This window comes from Helicoverpa armigera, chromosome 14, assembly GCF_030705265.1.
Source record: "Helicoverpa armigera isolate CAAS_96S chromosome 14, ASM3070526v1, whole genome shotgun sequence".
In the NCBI taxonomy this organism is placed as follows: domain Eukaryota; kingdom Metazoa; phylum Arthropoda; class Insecta; order Lepidoptera; family Noctuidae; genus Helicoverpa; species Helicoverpa armigera.
In genome coordinates, this window is record NC_087133.1 from 385,174 (window position 1) to 405,809 (window position 20,636).

General features: G+C 38.3%; 2 protein-coding genes across 2 annotated transcripts in view; one reads left to right on the top strand and one right to left on the bottom strand.

The window, feature by feature from the left end:
* Positions 1–1,054: 1,054 nt before the first annotated feature.
* LOC135117774 (Choline acetyltransferase) lies at positions 1,055–2,939 on the top strand. The gene is made up of 6 exons (XM_064037914.1): positions 1,055–1,228; positions 1,534–1,754; positions 1,868–1,990; positions 2,078–2,267; positions 2,366–2,566; positions 2,724–2,939. Exons 1-6 carry the CDS (start codon positions 1,055–1,057, stop codon positions 2,937–2,939), a joined length of 1,125 nt encoding a protein of 374 aa, XP_063893984.1.
* A 5,390-nt stretch (positions 2,940–8,329) lies between these two features.
* The window catches only part of LOC110378274 (mitogen-activated protein kinase kinase kinase 4), a 65,186-nt gene continuing 52,879 nt past the window's right edge, over positions 8,330–20,636 (bottom strand). The window contains exons 19-35 of the mRNA XM_064037915.1: positions 20,209–20,513; positions 20,069–20,156; positions 19,925–20,033; positions 19,509–19,783; positions 18,514–18,669; positions 17,606–17,800; positions 16,985–17,217; positions 16,682–16,763; positions 16,303–16,431; positions 15,767–15,869; positions 14,979–15,163; positions 14,382–14,549; positions 13,815–13,980; positions 13,141–13,263; positions 12,629–12,729; positions 12,117–12,296; positions 8,330–11,129 (exon numbers count right to left, since the gene is read on the bottom strand). Of these exons, the coding sequence (XP_063893985.1) occupies positions 11,076–11,129; positions 12,117–12,296; positions 12,629–12,729; positions 13,141–13,263; positions 13,815–13,980; positions 14,382–14,549; positions 14,979–15,163; positions 15,767–15,869; positions 16,303–16,431; positions 16,682–16,763; positions 16,985–17,217; positions 17,606–17,800; positions 18,514–18,669; positions 19,509–19,783; positions 19,925–20,033; positions 20,069–20,156; positions 20,209–20,513 (2,652 nt within the window). The 3' untranslated portion in view covers positions 8,330–11,075. The remainder of the gene's footprint in view (positions 11,130–12,116; positions 12,297–12,628; positions 12,730–13,140; positions 13,264–13,814; positions 13,981–14,381; positions 14,550–14,978; positions 15,164–15,766; positions 15,870–16,302; positions 16,432–16,681; positions 16,764–16,984; positions 17,218–17,605; positions 17,801–18,513; positions 18,670–19,508; positions 19,784–19,924; positions 20,034–20,068; positions 20,157–20,208; positions 20,514–20,636) is intronic.

Consider the following 20,636-nt stretch of genomic DNA (forward strand, 5'->3'; position numbering starts at 1 on the left):
GTAAGGTATCTAAGGTATGTTTTTTGTACATAATTATAATTGTAATAATTACGTATTTTAGTCATATTTACAATACCATTTGATTCCAAAATCGCATTAGCCTGAATGTGCTCTGAAACAATTAGTTCGTTGCGGTTTCAATTGTGTGCTTCTATTGTTCGTTTCAAGATAAACCTTTATCAATGCTAAACTGTTTCAATTTGCGAATCGCTTATAAATAGTTGGCGTTGAAATGTTACGTACAATTTGTCGATGCAGGAGTTGACCAATTAGTTAATTATCATCCTCCGAGCCTTTTCCCAAACTATGTTGGGGTTGGCTTCCAGTCTAAGTCCAGGCTTCCGGATTTAGCTGAGTACCAGTGCAGTACCAATTAGTTAATTATCTAAGTGTAAAAAAGTTTACCGTGAATCTTAAAATTTTATGTTTTGATGTTCTTAGTTCTTCCAAATGCTCGCGATGTCTCAATCAGTCGGGGTGTAAGGATAGCGGAAAACTTATAACTATGGGATTATTATAAAAAACAGAGTATTTACATACCAGCATCATTGTGACTCACATCTTCCTTCTTCCTCAGTTCTATCCTATCCCAGTGAAAGCAGCAGACCGAGGCAGGCTGACTCCTGGTGAGATGCAGGCTCAGCTGCTGCACGCCATGGTGGACGCTGCCGGGGCACCTCCAGCGCCCAGGGTCGGCCTGCTCACCTCCATGAACCGGGACCAGTGGGCCAGGGCTAGAGAGCAGCTTATAAAAGGCAAGTTATTATATTCCTTACATATTTATGATTTGCTTCTTGGGCAGATTCTAAAGAACATCAGCATCAAACTTTAAAGAAGTTGAATGCCTACAAATGCGGTCTTTAGGTTGAACAGTGTCGCATATTTTAAAAATAATAAGCATAGAAGACTCTATGCATATTATTATGGAGATGAATCAGACATTACAGTCGCTTTGAAAAACACGAGAATCGTTCTTAAGTACGGGGCAGTTACCTACCAGTAAGTCTCCTGAAGTACCTAGCATTTATTTAAAAATCTGCGTTTTCCAGATGAGATGAACCGCATGAACTTGGAGCTGATCTCCCGGGCGCTGTGCATCCTGTGCCTGGACGAGGCGGGGGGAGACAGGGCTGACACCGATGTTGACACCAACGCCATGCTGCGAGCCATGCACGGCGCTGGCACGCGACATCACTCCGCCAACCGGTGGTTTGATAAGACCGTACAGGTAAATTGAAATGCCTAGAGTTTTTCCTTCTCTATTAAAATTGGCTCTAATCATATCTGTGTGTAATATTTTTTCAATAGGATTTGCGGTGTTTTAGGCACCCATATTTAAGTAAAACAACTGTTTAAGTATATTGGATATGACAGCCAGGTCATGCATGGTAAGAGTCAGTGTGAAGGTCATTTTCAGAACCATGCATGGGCTAACTTTTACTAGTATAACTTTGATGACCAGTGCAATGATATAGATCAACCTTTCACCATACACACGTAATACCAGAAAGTTACAGTTAAATATAATTTCAGCTGATCATCTCATCAGACGGCACAGTAGGCATGTGTTACGAGCACAGCGCTGCTGAAGGAGTGGCAGTCGTCCGTCTGGCAGAGCGTGCTCTAGCCAGGGCTGAGGTGGCTGACAGACCAGCGCCTCCACCAGCTCTCTTGCCGGCCCCACAGGCCATGAAGTGGAACATCACCCCTGACGTGCAGAGGACCATCGAGACTGCTGCTAGGGATTTAGACAGGTACAAATACAAATACATGAGCACCTAGAATTGTGGAAAACATTTTACCAGATCTTATTCCGATATTCATCTAATGTGTGCTGTTGAACCACATGTGATTTTATGGACTACAGGGCCATCTCAGACTTGGATCACAAAGTATACACATACCGCGGGTATGGGCGCGAGTTTATGAAGTCGTGCCGCACCAGTCCTGATGTCTACATCCAGCTCGCCATGCAGTATGCTTATTACAAGTAAGAGTAGTTCCATTTTCCTTTTGAAGCGGATAAATAAAAAGTTAACAATGTACTTACCATATGCCTTATTTGTATGCTATCCAGAATGTACGGGTATCTCGTCACCACATACGAGTCAGCCTCCCTGCGTCGGTTCCGTAACGGGCGCGTGGATAACATCAGATCAGCTCACGGCGCAGCACTGGCGTGGGCCGCAGCTATGTGCACGGCCGAGACTCCGCCCCTCAACGACGGAGACGACGGACAGAAGAAGGTGTCTTTCAATTTGTATGGGGTGAGCATAGCTTTGATTGGTACTAGTTCTTGTCTGGGAAAAAGAAGACAAAGCTTTTTAGAAAAGCATGGATATATAACGTTTTCTTCTTTTTCAAGGAGCAAAAGAAATTGGAGTTGTTTGAAGAGGCAGCTCGCAAGCAGACTGCTATCATGGAAGCCAACATCCTGGGCAAGGGTATTGATAACCACCTGCTGGGGCTGCGGGAGGCGGCGCGCGAGACCCTGGGAGAAGTACCCCCGGTGTTCTGTGACACCACTTATAAGCAAATGATTGAATTCAAACTGAGCACTAGTCAGGTCAGTAGTGTTCGAAGACTTCATTACATTAAGAGAAGCCAACTCTTGTTGCTCTTTTTTCATTTTACTTTTTCGTTGTTCTTTGGAGTAGGACTGAATAACAGGTCCCTGATATATCTAGAATATTTTCAGTATGTACGTATTCCTTACTTCTCAGGTAACCACCACAACGGACGGCACATTCATGGGCTACGGTGCCGTCTGCCCCGACGGGTACGGCTGCAGCTACAACCCCAAGAAGGACAGCGTCATCTTCTGTATCTCCTCGTTCACCTCCTCTAGCGTCACCAACACGGAAGCCTTCCGGCAGTCCTTGGAGGAAGCCCTCGACTCCATGAAACTTATGTTCCAAGCTAAGAAGGCGGACAACTGAGGTGGTAAGAGTTCCTTGGAGAAAGTTTTTGGTATCATAGTTGGCACCGGTACAGGTTAGTATGGAAACGCACTGTCCTTTGGTTTTAGGGTAGGCAAAAAGATATAGTTGATTGGTTAAAGTGAATTGGATTGCGGTTTGAAATGGAGGAATTTGAATTGATGTTTAAAAAAAAGTATTATTATAAAAACCCCTCCTACGTCTTAATTAAATTACCTATTTGATATTAAAAAAATTGGAGCTGAAAGCTGGAATTCAAAGTTATAAAATAATACATGTGCTGAAACTTATAATACATACCTGTAAATGGCATGATAAAATGAACGCATAGCAAAATTTTTTTGGTGAAACCTAATATGATCTTTTAGAATCTTTTTGTAAATATTTACATTTATTTTTAATGAAAATTATTCGGATCTTGACTTAATGCTAATTCTCGTATTAATTAACTATTGAACGTATAAAATATTATATATCAGTAGGTATGCAAAATGCACGTTAGGTAAGAAAACTTGAACATATCATGAAGGACTTGTTAGAAACAATATAAGGATCTCAAAGATTTTTATAAAACTTTTTATCAAAATTATATCGATACTCGATACAAAAAAAAACTTATAATTTAACTTATAACCTGTATACTTATAAATTATAAGTTAAGTATACATATATTATAAAAGCGGGTGATTTTATTTGAAGGAAAATTGTAATGTGGGTTGCTTGTTTTCCTTGCAAGCATCAAATTGCTTGAAATAAAAGGGATGGATATGTGGAATAGAATATTATTATAGAAATTATAACTTGTGTTATATTGAAAACTATAGTTTTATCAAATCGTTGCCGTTCTGAAATCTTATGCCATATTAGCGAATTGTTCATTATTCTATAGTTTTTATCGTTGTTATCTTTAGGCAATGTATTTATTTAAAAAGCGTCGCAAATTAGACTTTCCAGTCTTATAATAAAAAATCAGAAATATTATAATATGGCAAATTATAATAAGCGAAGTGACAATGAAAACCGTTCAAGTATAGTAGATATATAAAGGTATAGAGAACTTCGTGACTCTTATAAAATTACGCGCACTTTAGATAAGTATACAAATACTTTAAAATCATTATTTCTCAAATAATAATCTCTAAATGAAGCTACGGTGCATCGTACTTACATATCAAATATAAACTTAGCCAAAGAATTTACATAGATGTATAAGTTGAAACTTTAGAGCTTTTACACTTTATATTTATACATTTGTTGTCGTTCTATCTCTATTTTACTCGTATGTATAAATTTGATATACTTAAACTAAAACGTGACGAATTGAAAGATAATGAATTTGGCATCGTAGGTCAATTTAAAAGTGTATCTAAAAAGCACTAATAGAATTAATAAAGTTGTTGAATATAAAAAAGAACTCACGAAGAATATTGGATTACATTTAATTGCATTTCCTTTGCATCAATTTTAAAATAAAAAAAAAAACAAAAATTGTATCAAAATACAATTAAACGTTCGTAAGCTCTATCAAGTGAAAATTGCGCAAAGGAAAGTCTTTAAAACAATATTTCACGTAACTTTCCAACATATTATCAAAGATATCAAAAGCTAAAAACTATGCGAGTTATTGTAATTAAGAATGCACTTATTTATTGTTATTAAAAAAAAGTAGTATTTTACGAAATATGCAATTAGCATTGAATATTAGAAAACAAGTAGTTATAAACTATTTATTTAACTGCCCCCAGCTTGTCTGTGAAAAAATCAGTAAAAGAATTAAAAAAAGTATTATCATCATATAAAAAAAATGCAGATAATATATCAATCAAAATCGAATTAAAGAAAATATAGCTACTAAAAGTAAGCATTTTTGATTATGTAAGTATCAAGTTGGGGACAGTTCTTAACTTAATAAGGAATTCAAAATGTCAATGCTGTGGTGATAACAAGATATTTAGATTTGTGATATACTTACTTAATTATATCCTTATTCAAATTATATTTACTTTGTAAAATCAAAAAATATATATGTCTACTTATTTATTTTGCACCTAAATTATAGTGTCACTGTTATTTATTGTTTAAAAATATATTTATATTATATTTTTTCTTGTTAAAAACAACAAAAATCTGTTCTATGAATAATTTATTTGTTATTTCAATGTTAGGTAAGCTAAATATTAAAAAAAAAAATAGGTAAGTAATTATATATAAGAAAAAACTCGTACATATCAATGTCGACTGTCATGCTCGGCGTGACCAAGAATATCGAAAACATATCAAAGTTTAGATTTAATTATAATTAAATTAATCTAGTTGTAATCGCAAATCACAAGTTACGATATCAATTAATATGTTAAGATTAACATTAAGAGTCAATTTGACAGTATTGCAAAAAAGTAAATCAAAAAAGTATGTGTGAGAAATTACCTTATTTACTTTGTAGTGTTACCTATTAGTAAAATGTTATTTTGAGATATTACCTTAGTATTTTTGGAGTGAGATGGTTAGCTAAGGAGGGATGAAAAAAAGTTAGCTTAAAACACGCGCCGCGGAGCACAATTAGAGATGAGTGTTAGACACAATTTATAAAAGTGTTTACTTAATTTATAAGATAAATAGATTAACGCACATATTATTGTATTCGTAATAAGTATAATTTGTTACTTATAAAAGTATAAAAAAGTTTATTTTCTATAAAAAGCCGACATCAACGAATATAATTTGTTGCATAATTTTATTAATTTATTGTTAAATACAAAATTATTTAACAAAAGCTTGTACAATTATAAACAATTCCATTTATTTATATTCGATGTAAAATGTATATTTTATTATTATATTGCTGTTTAAAAGTTAATTATTATTGTTCGTTGTTAGATACTCGTTAAAGTAGAAGTAGGTATTCAATGTCCTTATAAAGTGAAATAATAAACTAAATAAAAAAACATCACAGTTGAGAATTAAAAAAAAACCAGTAACTGCACTTATCAATGACTTATACATTATATTAAATTATACATCCGAAGTATATTATACCTATATGTATATGTATATTGCACCAGTATTGCAAAGAATATTGTATTGCATATAAGGATATTGTATTGCAAAGATTACGTGGTGTATTAATTCCCTGACTATGTTTAGATAATAAGATAAGTACTTAATCTTAATATAAAAAAAAACATATCTGTTATTCAACTAGATATAGGTAATCAATGTTACCTTTAGAAACACGCCAAGCTTTTTACCCTATTTTACAAAATAAAGACATTGCATGTTGCGGACTCTTATGTCTATCTCCAAAAAAGTTAAACAGGCGTTTGTCAAATGTTGGAATGGAAATTGTGTTTTTGCTAATGTAATCATGGAAAATCAATGAAGTTTAGCATGTTTGTAGTTATAGAGATATTAATTAAATGTTAGGGGTTGATGTAATGAGAACTGTGAGGAAGTAGACAAGGGTAAAATTGCGATGAAGTGTGAAGTGCACATGCTTGAATGATTATATTATTGAATAAAAACAGCTTGATAAAGATGCCTTTACGCATTTTTGTCTGTAGAACATGCACAAGGTATGAGGTTGCATTTAAAAGTGGCACTGATTAGTAAAATTTTAAAAATAAAATGTCAGAAAGTGCAAGTACTTACGTGCAAATTGATGGAATTTGAAAATTGAGAACTTTACGAATATTTATAACCGGACAGAATCTATGTCAAAATGTATCTTGAATTTTTATGCAACCGGGCTTCTACGAGAAGTTTACCTACCTATAAAACTAACTTTTAGGAAAGATTGTGCACCGCAGTTGGATTGTATTGTGAAGATAATATATTCGTGTTCCTAGTTTGTATTATCACTGTTAATTATAAGAAATACATTTATTACAATTATACATAATAAATAATCAATTCTACCTAATTGGTAATTGAAAAAATATCATCTCTATATACCTATTTGAAAATGTATTAAATATCTAAATGTTCCCTTGCCATTTGAAATGTAAACATATCAAAATTGCTTTATAGTATTTTAGGAAGTTTACTTAGATATAAATATGTGTTATATGTATGTATAACTAGATGTCACCAGTACCTGTCCGTGCTAAGTCACAGTGTAGGAAATAGCAGTTACACAATAATTAACTTAAAAACATACACACAACACAACAACAACAAAATAATAGTTATTTGTTATACAAGAGTGCAAAGTTGCTTTTTAACCGCGGGCTCAATTTTGATGACCGAGCAAGCGAAGGATTCTAAAATTGAAACACGAGCGTAGCGAGTGTTTCAATAATTAGAATCCTGAGCGATAGCGAGGGAATCAAAAGAGCACAAGGTGAAAAATCCTTGCACTCGAGTGCAACACGTAACTTTTCATCCCACCTCATCGAGGAAATTACTAAATGCAAAAAAACAAAATGGCGCGCACATATGAGTATCAAATTAAAAAGAAGTACCTATTAAAGTTCATTTATTTAAAAACTCGGTTTAAAAATGAAATGAGGTTAGAAATCTATGTAAAAACAATAATAAAAATTACTTGATTAATTTAATAATTATTTTAAGCAGTATTTTATTTGTTTAATATGTATTTGTTTGAAAAGTCTTATCAAGATTGTCACAAATGGAGTATTGTACACGATGTTCTAAATTCAAATCACTTTGCCGCTCTAGAGGATAAAAACGACTTTTGCGCTCAGATATCAAAGGGTAAAACTACTCTTTCCGAGATGGTGGGATGAAAACATAATTTAAAGAAAAAACGCACGAACAGAGCTGCGATCGTTATCAATTTTCAAAAGGTCACAAGCGAAATGTAATCAAAATGGTAAAATAACCACATCAAAATTAAGCGCCTCCTTTATCAAAGTTAGTTAAAAAGAAGGTCAACATTATGAAAAAACAGACCATTATATAGTCCCAGATGAGATTTGAATACATGTCCGAAAATCTCAATGAAATGATCTCGACATATGATTCACAAAATGTCTCGGTAATGACAAGAGAAGCTTTGTATAAGATTTATGATATTTTCAGTGAATATATTGAATGATTGTGCAACTGCTGTATCGTAGAGTGTGGCAACTCAACCATAATTATCTGTAGCTTGTAAGTGTATCCGTGTCAATTGAATGTTGCTCTCAATAAATTGAACTTTCCGTTGAAACTTTTATTTTATTTCTGTTCATGACCCTGAACTTTGTGTTAAATCCCTCTTTTTGATAAGTAGTCATAAAAGTTAAATATTGTCTTATACAAGAAAGAAGAAAGAAAGAAAATACATTTATTCAACTACAAAAGGCAATACACAATAGTGGGGGAAATATGCGTCACATCCACGCGAAAAGGCCCTTGCTTACAAGAGGTACAAAATTAAAACTATACTATTTATAGAACATTTTACTTTATTAATAAGAATTTTCTTTGTTCAAATAGATTTATTTATTCGCGTCAACGTCTTCAGTTCTGTCACATATTCAAAACATTACAAAGAGATTGTTTCTCTTGAATTGAATAAAACTTTTAAATATTACATTACAAGATATAATGCCTCGTCATAATCCTTACAAGAAAATAGCTGAAATTTCAGGAATTGTATACGTATTTTTACATATAAAGCCACAGAAAAAGTATCACCTCCGAAACCAATATAAACAGTTAACACTAGAAAAGTGCACTTATCACATACACAATAAAGACTATATTACAATATTAAAATAAAGCTCTCTATATTATATTTCATAAGTACCAAAATATTAACTCCATCTTTATTTACAGAATAATTTGTTCGCAACGACTATTTATTTAAAGCAATAAGACATAACATACATTAAACAATTTAAAGTATTCACAATTCTATAAATCTATGTTGGGGCTAAAGTTATCTTCAGATCCTTTCAAAAGGATAAGTTTTTTTATTATAAAATCTATATTATATTCCACACAGTTCTTTATGTAGCTCAATTAGTTTGAAGAACTTCATCATTTTAAGACTCGTCAACTGGTTATAATAAGCTTATCATTCATAGAAGATTGGTGTTTAATTCGATTTATAAACACTCAATGGCACAAAAAACAATTCAGTTTTTTTTTATAAATCATTGATTCTCTTTCCTATAACAGGGTGCAGAAGTCAATAGTTAAAAGACAATATATTTCGTTACTTTGATCAACAACAAGTCACATTTTATTTATAAGTTTAAAATCGTGACATTTATCTAAAAAGATTATTAAGAAGTTTCACATTTCCACCTACCATAATCTATGAACATTATTAATTTATTAGAATAGCACAAATATACAAACACATATGTATACACCGCGACTTTTTAGTCGTCTTACAAAGGTGGTCCACTGAATGTATCCGACATAAAATACCACTAGACATGATTATTAATTTTATAGCATTAATTAAGATAATAGGTGCAAAGAAAAATAAATAATACATTAGAAATAAGAAACATCCTGTTAATAATGTTTACGTATCAAACGGTAGAAAGTAGGTACCTTCCCAGCGCTCGAGTCGAGTGATCGTTCCATCTCCATTTTTTACGAGACAAAATATCGTAAGCCAATCTAGCACAGTCCACGTGGACTGTCATCCAATGAGATTCATTCCACGAGCGGCACGACGGCACCGCCAAAGACGACGACGGCACTTTTCAAAGAGTCCACGTGGACTTTGATAAATGCCGCCTTTTACTTAAAAATAGGTTTTAAAGGTCATTCTGTGGCTCAGTTGCCGTCCGAACACCGCAAGTGGAAGTGTGCGCGCACTACCGGTAATCAAGTGTTGTTCGCGATCGCTACGAATGAATAGGGTATAGGTACGTCTTGCATGATGAGTGATAGGAACCGTCGCTACTCGAATATCGAGTACCTACAAATGGTACGCGTGTACGCAATAGCTGGTGACAATTTAAGGGAAGCAAGAAGATTGTACGCTGCGCCTAACAATCTAATAATGTTACGGAACCGAGGAGTGATCAACCCGCACGAAATAAAAATAATAATATTGTGTTGCGCGCGGCGCGTGTGACTGTTGTGCGCCCTGAGCCGCGTGGGGCTACCGGTAACCCAGCGAGCGGTAGGCATTTATCGCGCGCGAGTACAGAGTGACAGAGGCCTGATAATAGGTACGTCATTGTCAACTTACATCACTTTGTTTTGGTTTTATTACGAAAAATGTTTCTGACGGTCCTAAGCCCGTAAAAGTATGAAAGAAGAATTGGAATTAAGTGTTACAAATTAAGTAAGAGTGCAAGTTTACAAACTACTACATAATGAGAACATTAAGATTGCAATAGTAAGAAACTTATTTTACGCTAGGGTGAATGAACTTTGATAAAGACGCCGCGCCGCGCCGCGCCGCGCCGCTCCATTGATAAAGACTCGGGCCGCGCTCACTACAGGGTGTTTTTATAATCTATGTCATGCGTCATAATAATGAATTTATTTTTGTTTTTGAATTATTCAAATGTCATAAATATATATATTTTTTTAATGAACGTGTTCTAGTCATTGGATACATGAAGTGGGCTGCCGTTGTAAGACGACTAAAATGTCACGGTGTATTTATAGGCCGTTAAGACATTGTCCGTTGTACATAATAATAAAATTGTAATCACAATTAAGCTACCTTTAAAACAATTCATTAGATATTCCTCTATTAAAATGTGTTATAATAAATGCTTGGAACTCACACATGATAGACATTAAAACTTCAATAGTATATTTATCTAAATAGTCTTTCCATATATAAATCATGATCTTTCAAGACCTTTTAACTGGCCAAGTATCTTCTCAATTTGAGTAATCACTTAACTAAAGACAAACAATCTTGATACTTTTTATTTAAAAAACCTTGTTTAAACATCGACGTAAATACAATAGCAACAATTTCTTAATACATACATTGAATCATTATTTTAAGCATTACTTTATTCGTTTCACATGTATTTGTATAAAAAGTTCAAGTATCAAGATTGTTCAACTTCAAACAAGTGCCTTATAAAATGATGTATAGGTCCAAACCTTTGGGTCTATAAGCCCATATAACTAGATATTCAACGGTTGTCTAGTAGACTAGTATCTGTATACACGGCTCGACGCCCGACGTCACTCGTCACGGCGTTACGTGATGAGGTACGCGGGTTCACAGTTACAATCCGTCTCGTCCGACTTAACCTGAAAAGCATAGTTTTTACATATTAAAGGTGTTAGTCATTACCTATTTTTCCCACTACGTATATTTACAGAGTAAAATGAAGAACCAGAAAATGAGACGACCGCTACTCACATTTTTTTTAGGTAATAAATAGCGTACATTTATATAGCTTTTTGAAATATTTAAAACTAAATTAAAGTATACCCTTTCCACAGGGCAAAAAGAATGACCAAAACAATGAAACACATAAAAATCAAACATTCACAAAGAAAATCATCAACATATACAGTAAAACAAACTTACAACACAAACGAGTATCCATCACGGCATGAATAGATAACCCAAATCTAACCAAATAGTAGTTAACCCAAATCGCAATATTTCATTGAAAGTTCACACATATTTAAAAACAACGTAACGCCCAAAAGAGATGCCCAATGTACCGTAACATACTTTCCATTTAAAAATAACCTTGAAGTAGAATATATGGTCCTATGTCCATGAGTACCTAAAGCCCCAAGTCAAATGTACCGCTCACCGTAATAATATAAACTCACAACATTACTTTCGTTTGATCGTATCTCTAGCATCAGGCCAGTAGCGGACCTAAACAGGAATACAAGAATGACATACTATTCCTGACTCGGGGTGTGATTAATGCACAATTTCACAAATAGGTAAGGTTGAATATTTTTTAAGCGACTTTTATATTTGTATGTCATACTTTCAAGAAAATTTTCTCAGAGAAAAGAATGTTCACTTGTTTCTCTCCACTACGTCGGATTGTTTGGTAGAAAAGTCGCCTACATTTCGTCCATGGGTGCATTTACACCAAACGGAGAAAGAACTAGCTTTAGAACACGTGTATTCTTTCCTTGCTTTTAATATTTCTTTCCCTATTTAAACAGTCACAGAGCATTCTTTAATTGTTCTCTCCACAATATATGAGACTCCAAGATAGAATGAGCAATTAATCATTAGAACTAGGTACGTTATCAGGTACTCACCATAAGGAAATGATGTAAGGTCAAAGTCTCAGCCCTGGGCCGGAGGTCGGGGTCATGCGTGAGACAGGACATGCAGAACTCCTGGCCTTCCTCGGAGAGGGTGGAGGGGATCTCGGGTCTACCACCAGACCCCACCAGGAACATGATCTGGTAGTTGCTGTCGTACTGCGAGAATGGACGCTGGAAACAGGTGGTATGGTGAATATAGTCGGGAGAATTTGTAACTGTTTTTAATTTGATAAGACAGCAAAACAAGCTATGCCCCGACAGGAATCCGTCGAGGTATTAAATGGGATTCTAAGCTTGATTACACAAAGAAGTGATATATATTTTCGTCAAACATATATTATATAAAAACTGATTTATTATGAGGTTTTGTAAAACTTGGGCAGTAATAATTTAGTATCTTGTAAAGAGGGGTGAAATTACGTTGCATATTGAGAGTTGAAACGATCATACGAATAGAGGACATATTGAAATATGCTTTTAAATATAACATCATAATGGTTTACCTTGCCGGAAGCCATTTCAGTGACGACACAGCCGAGCGACCAGATGTCAGCCGCGCGGCCGTGACCTGACGACTTCATGAACACCTCCGGAGCCATGTAAGCTGGAATATAACAGCAATCACCTTAATATTCGTAAAATAAACATCGCATAAAATAACTCTAATAAGCATAAGTCAATAATGTTATTTAATAATGGAATTTTAATTAGTCTTGTTTTGTAAGATGTAATTTAAAAAAATCCCGCCGGTTTATCCCGCATCCCGTGGGAACTATTTCCAGTACCCGGTTGTTACTCGATAGTAGGATAGTGTAGCTTCTCAAGAGTGAAATAATTATAAAAATCGGTTCATTACTTTCTTTAGAATACAAACAAACAATCAAACAAATCGATAACATACTAAATGATATACATGGAAATTTGTAACTTTGAGCCATCCAAAGTATAGAACAAAACTTGTGTTAAAATGCAATTTAACCCCCAAAGGGGCAGGATGATTATGATGATACAGTACCTTGTGTGCCGACGAAGCCCTGCAGTTCCCCGGGCGCGGTGGTGTTGGCGCGGATCTTGACGGCGCAGCCGAAGTCGCCCAGCTTCAGGCAGTGACCTTCGTTCGTCAGGAATATGTTGCCGCCTGCCAAATATACATAAAAACAGTTAATGGTTAAGGTACAATTAGGTAAATATTGTCTGGTTTTCAAATACATAGGTCATTAAAAGCGAAATATAGAAATAATGAAGTAATAATGACCATTTTAAACATTTTTAACAGTGGATAGGAGTCAGAGAGTTCAACGAGTTACTTTACGAAAGAATATTGTATAACAAGATCTTAATTATGTCAGTTATTCTATCTAAAATAAAGTAAATTATGGATTGAAACTGCTCGGTAACTGTTAAACTGTAGTTTGTCTGTAAAACATTAGCCATACGTCTTTAGCAGCAGACAACATACAACATATCCAGCAACGATCTTTTTTTAAACCAAGCGTATACCTCGTGAGCGACAAGTCTACCGCTAGATTTTCACTGGTACTTGTCAATTGTTCGCTTCGTCGTGTGTGTCGCCATTTTCTCTTCTATTTCACGGCATTAACGTCTTACTTTTTGTACGTAACATTATCGAACATATACCAAAACGTTGTTATCACAATTACTATTAGAAGAACACAACAAGCGACTCACTCTTGATATCCCTATGCGCGATGGCTCTCGCATGCAGCTCGCGGACGGCGCTGAGCAGCTGGCCGGTGTAGCGGCGCACGGTGGGCTCGGCCAGCGCCCCGGACGTGGCCACCAGCGCCTCCAGCGAGCCCTCCACGCACAGCTCCATGAACAGCAGCATCTCCTCCTGAGGGACAAGTGGTGTCCATTATAATATGATATAATGTGGTTGCCTCCAATAGGTATCTGTGGAGATCTAAGGGAGAGGCCTATGTTCAGCAGTGGACGTCCTATGGCTGAAATGATGATGATGATGATGAATGTGATATAGAGTTAATGAGACCCATTAATACTGTCAAACAAGCTCGTTGAGGAGACTTCACAAATCCACACGGAAAGTGAGACGTAGGCAACAGTGGTGATCACTAGTGCGCGTGGGACGGTGATAACTGCCGACGCCGACCGCCATGCAAACTCGCAGCTGTAAGTACTCATTGACGTTGATTCTCTTACGCAAATGCAAGTGCCAAGGTAAAATGACACCCTTCATGCCAGGAGTTGTTCAGTACTGTGCAGTAACACACATACCCTGTGCAGTTCGCAGCCGTAGTACCGCACGAGGTGCGGGTGCAGGATGCCCTCCAGCACGCGCAGCTCGTTGGCAGCTCGCTGCAGGGCTCTCCTGTCGCCGACACCCACTGACAGCTCCTTCATGGCCAGGAGTTGGCCGCTTTCCGTGTTCACCACTGTGTACACCTGCGGAGAGAGAGGGGATTTTTCGTTAGCATTTATTATTTCAAAATGTGTCTGAAAATAGCTCTGTAAAATGAAAAACTAAAGTTTTTAAAAACAAGAATAGTTCTCATCAAACTTAATGATTATTCGCGACTATGATCCGAGAAAAGTAACGCTCGCATACGGCCTCACACATACCTAACGCTCGCGCACTAAACTGATATCAGTTTCTGCGCTGCAAGACACGCGATTTTCCGAGCCGCGTCTATTTCCCCGCAACCATTTTATCGATTATATTATCGAAAGCAAAAAATCGAAGTAAACAATAAAAAAATGTTCATGGAAAATTCAAGACGCAATATTTGAAGTCAGTCACGACGACACGACACTAAAAAAATAATAACAACATCATAAACATACAGGTCACAAGAAGTGTGAAGAATAAGTTACCTTGCCGAAGGTGCCGGCACCAATTTTCAACCCTCGCTGCCACTTGAAGGTGAGCTGGCGCAGCTTGGGCTCGTAGCTGGGCAGCGGCGCCGCCAGCACGTGCCCCACGCTCTTGCTGTCCCGCAGCCGGGCGTCGCGGGCACTGTCCACTTGCTCGATTGCTGAGAGGACGCGACGTCTGTGCGCTAGGGGGGTGGTACAATTATAATTAGTACGCTAAAGTTTTTCGCTAAGCCAAAGGCGCTGTCAGTAGCAGCATATAGATGTCGCAGTCATCTGGTTAAAGCTGCTAGTTGATTGAATAATTTGCATTGAATGACTACATTTAATTACATAAATAGATATATCGCTGCATAGATATTAGCACACATTGGGCTGGTTAATCAATTAATATGAATGTATTTCTCATCATCGTATTATATTCTGTTAATTTTAGTAAAAACGTCTAATCATCTAAATAGTTGAATAGTCTAAATTGTGGAATAGACCCTGTATTAAAAATCACAATTTAAGCTGCATACCTACACAAATATATTATCTACACACAAAGCCAAATTGGGCAATCTTTGTGCTCCTACACGGTGCAAATACCTTGTGCATTTTGAGGCACTTGCGCAGGTTGTATGCATTTTGAAAACATACAGGTATAGTGACTCGCGCATGTACTAAAGCAAGCTACCCACCCACGTGCTGTGTTGCGTGCGCGCGGGTCACGCGGCGCATAACTTGTTCCAGCTACATGCACTGCGTAGACGCACCCATAGATCCGTCAAATAACGAAAACTTACCATTGGACTCTGCTTCAGGATAGTTGAGAGGATCAGCCTCCACGGGCGGCGGCGTCGGCGGCGTCGGCGCCTCCCGACTCGAGCAGTTACTCGGCAGTGGGCTCTGGAATATTCACATTTTCATTATTTACAACATAAGCTCCCTAGTTTGGTGCTATAGGATTATTTGAATGTGTTACCGCGACACAGGTAGTAAAGGGGCTTCAGAAGAAACATGATGGGTTTTAGTCAGTAAAAGTTTGAAACTCCTTTACGCTGGTAAACCACAGCGAGATGGATCATTTGATTTTATATTTGATAAGACCAGTATTAGTATTAGGGCTGATTTTTCAATCGCAAGATAACTTCTATCTGAGGAATATTTTTAACGTTTTGACAGCTTTTGTATGGAAAATATGTCAAACCGCCATATTTATTCCTCAGATAGAAGTTAACTGATGATTGAAAAATCAGCCCTTAGTTTGTTGCCCTAAGTTGTCAAAGTTTGCAGACTAGTTAAAGAATATTTCAGTATGACGATGTCCTAGTTATCATACCTGTAGCCTGGGTCGTGGTCGCGGCGAGTGCGGCTGCGGCAGCGCGGCGGGGCGCGGGTGCTGCGACAGCGGCGAGGGCCGCGACCCGATCACGTGCGAGATGCAACCGTCCATCAGGGTCTTCAACTCCTATACAAATATACATCACAAAATTATAAATAACTTGTAATAAAATAACAGCTTCCTAGAAAAGACTATTTGGTCCGGGACTGAAGGCTAATTCGAAAGAGTTACCGCGGCCTTGGTACATAAAGGGCTTAAGAAGGAACATGGTGGGTAGTCAGTAAGAGTCTGACACTCCCTCACGCTGTACCCACAGCGGGAAGGGTAATTTGATGATTTCCCATAAAAAAATAATTAATTAAAATTAATGACCTACCTCAAATTCTTCTTCGCTGAGATGTTTAGTATTTCGCGGGTCACACGCCAGCATTAGGAATTCTAAACCTTGACTCGCCCATCTATAAACAAAACATAAGTTAAGTAATTTTTTTCTTATTTATTTCACATGGGTCTTAAAGTCGGTGTCTACAGGCCAGTTTATATTGCAAGGGATTTCTAGAGCATTGTCAACAGTTTTATTATGTCCTTTTCAGTGATTTGGAAATTTAGGTCCAAAAACTATAACATTTTTAACACCCGAAGTGAAGATAATATTTTTACTATTAATTATAATAGTTACCTAGGCCTCAATCCTCTTCCTCTATCACACCTCTCGACCACAAACAACATCCAGCAGGTGGCGAACTGTATGACTCCCCTCGCCACCCGCGCCGCCCAGCGTTGTTCCTCACAGCTGGCCACCCGCCTCTCAACTCCTGGGGGGAAGGTGGGAGAGGATCGCCGGAGTTCCACCTCGTCCTCCCCCGGGGTCTCGGCAGAGCCTGAGAGAAGGAGCTCGATGCTGTTTTGGACCTGGGGAATTTGTAAGAGGATGATAGTAAATTGTCACGGAATAGTTGAGTAGTTAATTGACACCCTGCTATAGCTTTATCGTGCTTAGTAACGATATGTATAGGTAATCAAAGTAATAAGCTGTTAGAGCTGAAACTAAGATGTTTTTTTGCTATATTTGACATTCTGGTCCAAAAATTATAGGATTGTACCTAATGCAGAACTGAGTAAGCGCAATACATATATATGCGAGATGCGGTCGCTAGTGACCTACCGACCCCTGACTAGAGTTCTAATGACGCTGGTAATTATACAACAGTAGGAATTTAATTATGCCTTGCGCATGCCTGCGTTTCGGCACACAACGTTAACAAAAACGAGGAACAAAAATACTATGTTAGAAGCTCACCTGAGTCTCTCCAAAATGATGTATATTATCGAACAATCTCTCATCGAAGACACTGTTTTCATACTCGTCCACGATACTGTCCGATCGCAGCAGCCGCGTCCGCCGCCCCGGCGGGGTGGCTGGGCGGGCTGGTGGGGCGAGGGGTGGGGCGGGGCGGGATGTGTCGGAGACTAGCCGGTGGAGTTCCTTGTGGATCTGTGGAGATTATTTAATAGTGTAAAGAAGGTATGGTTAATTTTGAAAATTCTCTTCAATCCCATTTTATTGAAGATTTTTCACAAAATTAATCAACTTTTATGATCGGAACGATATTTTAAAGTGCTTTGTGAGCAAACAAATATTTTAAAGCGGAGACTGAAAGTTGGAAAAATAGGTCCACAGAAAAAAACATAGAAGACATAACATGGAAATACGGTTACGGTATGGTTGAAATAGGTTTAAGCGACAAACAACACAAACTGTAGTGAATAATTCCAAAATAAAAGCTGTAAAACGACAAAACGATATTCAGACACAAATAATTTCACTTATAGGTGGGACACGATATCAACGCAATAAACACATTACAAAAACGTAGAACTTACAATACGTAAACATGTAACAAATTACGTCATTGCAATCAAAATTACCAAATATTTGAACACCGTAATCTCAAATGAAAAACTGCGTTCAACAACATGTTTAAATTTCCAAGTTAATATAATATCTATTTACTTACAGGACATCAGGGTTCAAGCAATTTCTAATTTTGATAGGCTTAGACTTTTCTGTACATTAAAACGAAGACTGCTTACCAACAAAAACAGCACCCAATACAACGCCAAAGCCACAACAGATACACAGCTTAGCCACAAGAACGCAACAAAACGGCAACAGAACAAACTGCAGTGTTACTCCTTCCAGCATACCAGTGGGTTAATGGACTCATGCACGAGCATGGTCTCGGGGCGGCGTCTTCGCTCGACGCGGGGTCTGACGGGCTGCAGCGAGGCGGGGCGGCGCCGGAGCCCGCGGTCTTCGCCCCCGCGGTGCGCGTGCACGAACTTGTATAGCTCTCTGTTCAGCTGCGTAAGCAAGTGCACGGTGTACAGTGCGAAGAACTAAGTTTTGCACAAGATTGAACTTGCAAGAGTCACTTTTGTTTTATTGTAAAAAAATGGGTGAAAGTAACTCGTTACTTAGATTTTATATGATCAAACCATTTTTTTTAAGACTGTAGATACTTCCTACTTTTTTGGAAGTCGGTTAAAATGACATTTAAGTTTGTCAAAATAGATTATTGTCGAAGAATAGTGCAAAACTTTACGTATTAACACTAACAAAGGCGAAGTGAAACTTGCATATAGTGTGCAACTTGCATATAGTGTGCAATAAAGCTGCAGTGTTATACAAACAGTTGCATAGTGATAGTAAAGAAATACACAGCGTAAGTGCGAGCATGCATCTTACTATAGTTAGAAGAGAGAAAGGCCTACCCATACATACCAAAACCGAAGAAAAATAGATAATTTATAGATTCATAGAAGGTTCACATAACATATACATACAGATCGGAGATTTTGGGGTATATGGGTAAACTCTAAAGATTAATTTTTAATACAGAATTCAAAATTCTTAATACCTTCTTTTAAGTTGATTGCCAACAAAAGATCTTATAAAAAAGGCGAAATTCCACCGGTAGCACACACAAATATTTCGTCTCCGATATGTTCCTAAAATGTCGCGTAAATTTGTTACGCGAAAACACTATCAATGGACTTCATATTTATTATTGCAATACGTACACATTTGTTATTCTCTAACCCGTACACAAGTTTCAGCGGAATTTCGCCTTAGAGACTAGTTTTGTTAATCATCATCCAATTCCTCATATTTTAAATATATTTGTTTGTCTCCCCTTGACCTCGAAGCCGAGCTTGAACATCTGCAGCAGCAGCTCCCGCACCCGGGTGGCGACGGTCTCCGACAGCTCGCGGTGCAGCTCGGCGTCGCTGGCCGACAGCCGCGACTTCGCCAGGATGAGCTGGATGTGTATATACTCACCTCGAAGCCGAGCTTGAACATCTGCAGCAGCAGCTCGCGGACCCGGGTGGCGACGGTCTCCGACAGCTCGCGGTGCAGCTCGGCGTCGCTGGCCGACAGCCGCGACTTCGCCAGGATGAGCTGGATGTGTATATACTCACCTCGAAGCCGAGCTTGAACATCTGCAGCAGCAGCTCGCGGACCCGGGTGGCGACGGTCTCCGACAGCTCGCGGTGCAGCTCGGCGTCGCTGGCCGACAGCCGCGACTTCGCCAGGATGAGCTGGATGTGTATATACTCACCTCGAAGCCGAGCTTGAACATCTGCAGCAGCAGCTCCCGCACCCGGGTGGCGACGGTCTCCGACAGCTCGCGGTGCAGCTCGGCGTCGCTGGCCGACAGCCGCGACTTCGCCAGGATGAGCTGGATGTGTATATACTCACCTCGAAGCCGAGCTTGAACATCTGCAGCAGCAGCTCCCGCACCCGGGTGGCGACGGTCTCCGACAGCTCGCGGTGCAGCTCGGCGTCGCTGGCCGACAGCCGCGACTTCGCCAGGATGAGCTGGATGTGTATATACTCACCTCGAAGCCGAGCTTGAACATCTGCAGCAGCAGCTCCCGCACCCGGGTGGCGACGGTCTCCGACAGCTCGCGGTGCAGCTCGGCGTCGCTGGCCGACAGCCGCGACTTCGCCAGGATGAGCTGGATGTGTATATACTCACCTCGAAGCCGAGCTTGAACATCTGCAGCAGCAGCTCCCGCACCCGGGTGGCGACGGTCTCCGACAGCTCGCGGTGCAGCTCGGCGTCGCTGGCCGACAGCCGCGACTTCGCCAGGATGAACTCGATGTGCTGCGTTATTAGGTCCCGGATCGCCATTATTGAGTTCTGTGGGTGAAAAGTAAAATATGTGACCTTTTGCGAACTATAATACAAGAATTATAAACATAGATTTCAAATAGAACATTATATTCCTAGGAACATAAACGTTACATTATAGCCGTGTACTGA